The 6,135-nt window shown below is 51.8% G+C and overlaps 1 protein-coding gene across 14 annotated transcripts in view; it reads right to left on the bottom strand.

Annotated features, from left to right (window-relative positions):
- Mapt (microtubule associated protein tau) overlaps nt 1-6,135 on the bottom strand; it is a 103,799-nt gene that overhangs the window by 28,636 nt on the left and 69,028 nt on the right. For 6 of the 14 annotated variants that reach the window (XM_029483473.1, XM_021176411.2, XM_029483474.1 and 3 more), the window contains one exon: nt 775-824. In XM_029483473.1, coding sequence (XP_029339333.1) covers nt 775-824 — 50 coding nt within the window. Of the gene's footprint in view, nt 1-774; nt 825-3,997; nt 4,757-6,135 lie in introns of all 14 variants that reach the window. The other 8 variants (XM_029483476.1, XM_029483465.1, XM_029483468.1 and 5 more) reach the window with 2 other exon arrangements.

Raw genomic sequence — 6,135 nt, 5'->3', positions numbered from 1 at the left:
GGAGAGATGGCTCAGTGGGTAAGAGCACCCGACTGCTCTTCTGAAGGTCCAGAGTTCAAATCCCAGCAACCACATGGTGGCTCACAACCATCTGCAACAAGATCTGACTCCCTCTTCTGGAGTGTCTGAAGACAGCTACAGTGTACTTATATATAATAAATAAATAAATCTTTAAAAAAAAAAGATTCCTGATCGCTCTGAACCACATTTTCTACCCCACACTTTTCCAGATTTCATTTAAAGGAGGTTCTGCTAATTCAGAACCCAAGGCAGCCCCACAAACAACTCAGCAACGGAGGCCACCTGCCTACTCTCCCCAGACGCAGTTCCAGCTGTTCCTCCCACCCGCCCCGCTTGCTGTTCGCTGCTTGGATGCACTTCCTGTCCTGTTTGCTTCCCTGATTTTCTCTTTGAGTGCTCACCCAGAATCCTCCCTGCCTTTATCTGGTGATCACTTCACTCCTCCAGCATGGCTCGCTGGCTCGGTTTACTGAGCCTAGATCTCTAGTGCTAAGAGTCAGAAGTGCAAACTCACACACTTTTCATTTAAACTGTGAGGGGGGAACGGCAAGAGGTAGGTGTTGGGGAGGAACTGAGTTCAGCTGACCACCCTTCCCTGTGTTAAACATCAAGACAGAAACACTGCCTTTGTAACAAAGCAATGGCCTTTAAATGACAGTTGTACTCTAGTGACAAACACTCTCCACACGTTATGGTGAGAACAAACACAGGCAGGAAGCAGAGCCTTCTAGGACCGGCCGGTCAGTAGCTTACCTTGGCTTTCTTCTCGTCATTTCCTGTCCTGTCTTTGCTGGCCACACGAGCTGGTAAAATATAAAATAGAGAGTGCACGTGATGCCCCGTGCTTAAGTTCACAGGGACAACATTAGTTCAGGGGTGGTGGAACGAGCTTCCTTTGGTTGAAACCGGCTGATTTTCTTAGTCCTCAAATGTTCGAGGTCTCATATCGTTAGTATCACACAGCACACAGGGCCTTCGCTCAGAGCAGCCTGGTGAGAGGGGAAGCAGGCTGGCCGAGGGTGGGGGCATGCAGAGGAAGGCAGCAGGTGCTGTTAGAGGCGCAGGTGGGCTGTGGTTGCTCACTCTCCTCATTGTTAACCCCACGGAATGCTGGGCCATTTAAATGCCCCAAGACCATGGATGGGGACAGCCCAGCCTAGCTCAGGCTACAGCTTGATCCTGGATCAGGGTTGTGGATTTCTCTTACTGTGGCCAGGCTTGGCCTTGCTTTCCTGTGAGACCCGCACTTAACCCTCTAGGGCCTCAAGGCCCAGTTGGAGCCACCTCTATTTTTCTCCCCTGTGCTAGGAAGGGTCCTTAGATCCACCTTCTCGGCCATCTTACGCTGACCATGCCAAACCCCATTCCAGGCCATGCTGCTCACAGAAGCCCAGCTCTGTTAACCTTGAGGCTCCCTGCAAGTGAATGAAGACTGTACTTGTAGAGTGACCAGCGCTGACTCTCCAACCCAGAGGTCTCCCCATTTTACTGTGGAGGGATCACCTGGGACATAGCATGGAGACTCTGAGACGCACCAAGGCTGTGTGTGCAACCAACAGGCACCCAAAACTCTGCAAAGCAATAGAAGCTCTTGTGCGTTCCTTCTTCTGTCAACCCTGTGTGTCTGTTTAAGACACACGGCTGTGCCAGTCCACTTCTGACTCGGGGAAAGATCACCATTTCCTCAAGGCTAGACTGTCACTAACCACGAAAGCTGCAACTGCAACTGTTCCCAGGCTCAGTGAGAGTGGAACACCTGACTGTCTGAGTAATTCCCAGGCCTAGGGTACAAGCAGTCCCCGTGGCATGCTTCTGTGCAGAGTTTCTGCTGTGTTGGCCGTTGTGTCTGTGCCACGGTGTAGCTAATAAACTCTGCCACTTTTTTTGTGTTGGTGAACTCTTTCACTGGAGTAACCTGTTTATCACCATCATCACTGCCAATCAGCCTGCTAGTCAGCATTTCCTGAGTTCTGGGAGGACTCAACAAGCCCTGTTCTGGGAGATGTCAGCAGGAGGCATCAAATATATTTGTGGAATCCAGAGGACGCCTCCTCCTTAGAGGGTCCCCATGCACAGCACAGCAAGAGCACCGACGAGCCTGAGCCTACAACAGTGGAAGTGGTTGAGCTTTGCTATGTCTGTTTATTTATGTTTTCCTTTCTAAATCCACTGTGCCATGGAACTGCGCCTTCCCTGCCCCTTGTCCCAGACATCTGGAGGACAAGAATTCAATAGAATGTCAACTCCTTTGTCTTGGATTTTGAAACAAGACACAGGCATCCCCTTCCTCTGCCTTAGCTTTTGTTTTAAGACAGGGTCTTATGTGGTGGAGTCTGGTCTTGAACCCCTGATCCCTGTCTTCTCCATCCTGAGTACAGTGCTGATTAAAGGCATGGGGCACCAAGCCCAGATTCTTTTTAAAAATATGATCTTGCTTTGTAGCCCAGGCTAGCCTTAAACTCACTATGTAGCCCAGGTTGGCCTGAAACTTGCAGTGCTCCTTTAGTCTTACTTAGCCTCTGGAGTGCTAGGGTGGCAGGCTGTGCCACCACCAGGACAGGCTTTCACTTATGATATATTGGGGTGTTCTCTATAAGCAGTGTATAATCCGTAGTTAAAAGATGATTTTGACTACGAGCTTAAGAGACATCAGTTTCTAGGTCCTGGAAATAATTCTAAAATGTCACGTAGTCTACTCTTACATTTGTTTATTTATTGTATAAGTAGACATGAGTGTGTGTGTGTGTGTGTGTGTGTGTGTGTGTGTGTGTGTGTGTGTGTGTTTGACATACATGTCTTCCCACGAGTATGGAAGTCAGAACAACCGAGAACTGACTCCCACAGCTGCCCTCAAATCTCTATAAGCTATGGTACGTCCTGGCACCTTGTGGGTCTTCAGGATGGAATTTACATCATTAGGCTTGGTGGTAAGTAGCTTTACCCACTGAGCCATCTCAAAGGTCCAAATGCCTTTAAGATTGTAGTATCTTAAAGTCACGAATGTCCCTGCCATTCTGTGGGCTCCAAAGGGCTCCAGAGGAGTTCCACACATGGACTCTGCTTGTCCCTGACTGAGAGGAGGGCCACTAGGGATCTGGAAGACATGCTTTACTGCTACAATCAAAACAGGGGAGAGAGCCAGGCATGGTGGCACACGCCTTTAATCCCAGCACTCGGGAGGCAGAGGCAGGCGGATTTCTGAGTTCGAGGCCAGCCTAGTCTACAAAGTGGGTTCCAGGACAGCCAGGGCTATACAGAGAAACCTTGTCTCAAAAACCAAATCAAACCAAACAAAAAACAGGGGAAAGGTTATTGGGCCATTAGCTACCTCTACAGGGGTAGCTGTCACCTTTCAAATGTGACAAGCTGTCTGTTGACTCAGTGTCTCTGCACCAGGAGGACACACTCCAGCCTCTTCCGGAGGACAATGTGGGAACCACAGCAAGAGTGTGCCTTTTAGAGCAAATCTAACTGGATTCTGAACTTTGCTTCATCCATTGTTTAGTCTGGAGGTCTATCACAAGGTCGATTTACTGCTCTGAGACTCAGTTTCCTCATCTGCAAAGTGGGGCTAATTAAGCCTACTTCAGAGAGCTGGGAATGTTCTAGACTGTGCATGTCAATATCAATCATAAGCCTCTTCAAAATGAGTGATGCTGCTACCCACTCTATGCTGCATGCCTGCCAATCTCCCGTGGCCTGGTGGGCCACGGTGGATACATCAAGTGGCAGAGAGCCAATCAGGGCAGAAAACACAGGTGGGTGTTGGTGACATGCACAACTGGGAGGGCAAGCGTGAAAGGAACACGTGCTACCAGAGGCTGAGGGCAGGGGCTGGGGAGGGGGCGTCGGCCCAGGCGTGGGTTTAGTGGTTATCCTGGAATCTCAGGGTGCAGGAGTCAAGGCCAGAAGCTTGTGACAGTGTCCACAGCCTGGAGGGTACCAGGGGAGGAGTGAGGGAGCGTAAACCACAGACCTTTAAGTTGAGGAACCCGACTGACTGGCCTCCCCGGCAGGCCGGCTGCAGGTTGCTTGCCAGGAGGTTCCTGAAGGCTAGCCTCTTTGGTGCCCTTTCCCACAGAGGGGCCCTGGGTCTGGGCCTTTTGCTCCTCTCCGGGGGCCCCCACCACTGTCGCCCCTTCCAAATCCTGTTCCTTGGGCGTGCTGGCTTTGATTTCCACGTGGAACGTGAACTCAGGGGCAGCCTCGTGCCCTTCCTCCATGGGCCCCGTGCCAGGCCCTTCGGGCTGCGAGGCCTGGGTCTCTGCGGAGACTTTGGAGAAGAAATCAGCAGGAAGTGGGACGGAACCCTCAGTTGGGAGCCCAGGCACGCGGGCGGTCTCCCCGCAGACAGAGCCGGAGCAGGCCTGAGGGGCTGCCCTGCCAGGGGTCAGGGAGGCCTGGGAGGGAGGGGAATCCTGGGATGATTCATCCACGGTGAGATCTTCATCCACCTCTTCCTCACTCCCCAGCCTGTCTTGGCCCCAGCCTTCCTTCTGAGGTGGCCCTCGCTGCAGCAGCTCAGAGGCCGGGTGGCTTTTCTCTATGTCCTCAGGTCTTGTTCCCGAAGGTTGACATGTAGCCTCTCTGAGGCCTTGTGGCAGGAGGGGAGCCCCAGACATGCTAGACACCTGTTGGCGGGTCCAGTCTGAGATCCCCGAATCTGGGGCCTGGCCTTCACGACGCCCTGGTTCGACAAGCAAACTTTGTGAGAAAATCTCGACCTTCTCCGGTTCTGTGTGGAGATACCCAGCAGAGGGAGGTTTCAGAATGGGCAGGTACTCCTGGGCAGGTTCTGGTCCCTGATCCTGGATGGGCTCCTGAGGACCAGCTAGTGGAGGAGGGGCTGGGCAGGTGGGAGGAGGCTTCAGGGGACAGCCGGTGACTGCCAAGCCCAGAGCATCTGATCGGTTCTCGCCTAGAGGTGGCAGTGAGACCCCCAGAAACTTCTGTGCTCAGTCCAAGCTGGACTTGAACACCACCCCGCTCCTGCTTAGAAGCCTCTTGGGCATCTCCCTCTGCTGGCTGGGAACTCTCACCTCCTCAGGGTTTGAAGAGCCAGTGATGGCAAATGGTTATCAAGAGAAAAGATATTGTTTTAAAGGATACCATAGTACTTGCCGTAAGAGTGGGACTCCCCTAACAGACCTCTCTCAGACCCAGCTCATTGCTTTTGTTTACTTGGAACAAATGCTCCCTTGGTCTGTCTGCCTCTAGCTTGCTTGATACCCTCTCTAGGCTTCAGTTTTCTTGTTCGTAAAAGGGAAACTTGGACTTGGTGAGCTCTGAGGTCCCTCTGGTGTTTGGCTGGCCCAGAGCCTGCTGGCATCTCTGTGGCTGTTCAGCATGTGATTGCGGGCTCACCTCCCATTGCCCTTAGAAGATTCTGGGCTCCAGATGCCCTCGGCTGAGTTATGACAGTGGCCTGCCTCTCTGCCTCTGTCTATCTCTGTCTATCTCTGTTCTCTCTGAAGAGGTAAAACCAGCGGGTGCCATAAATCACCCAGCCTCTAGCCCTGCTCTGACAGATTTGAAAAATGCCCAAGCTATGAGGGTAGGGATGGAGCCTTTGTTAAGAGGCCGCCTCACTACTCCTGTGCATGGAAGGGCAGCACATTTATAGCTCTGTGATCATTTTTCATGGGCTGCCTTTTGCCTCCGGTAAAGCAGGAACACTGGGGCTCTGGCTCTGACTGCTCACCCCGCACCCTGGTCCAACGTCTCAGCGAATCTCAGCCTATTGTTGTGTCCTCCCCAACCAAAAAACAAAACAAAACAAACAAACCTGGGAATAGTCATGTGGAACCCTCTCTAGGGTATTTGACTGTGCACTGGGAATGCTGGGAGTGGAGCAGGGACTCCACTTTGAGGTCCTTAACAAGCACCCCCTGGTTCTGTTTGATTGCTTGCTTGTGACAGCATCTCCTGGACCCGAGGCTGGCCTTAAAACTATGTGGCCAAGGATGACCTTGAACTCCCGATCTTCCAAGAGTTTAGGTTACAGGCATGTGCCACCACACTTACCATAACTGAACTTCCTGAATATCCTACCTGGTCCCCACAAAATATCCCAATCATCTCCCCAATTTTCTTTTTTTTTTTTTTTTTTTTTTT

The sequence above is a fragment of the Mus caroli genome, chromosome 11 (assembly GCF_900094665.2).
Source record: "Mus caroli chromosome 11, CAROLI_EIJ_v1.1, whole genome shotgun sequence".
NCBI classification, from domain to species: Eukaryota; Metazoa; Chordata; class Mammalia; order Rodentia; family Muridae; genus Mus; species Mus caroli.
The sequence above is the reverse complement of the archived record's forward strand: the minus strand, read 5'-3'. Positions and strand labels throughout refer to the sequence as shown.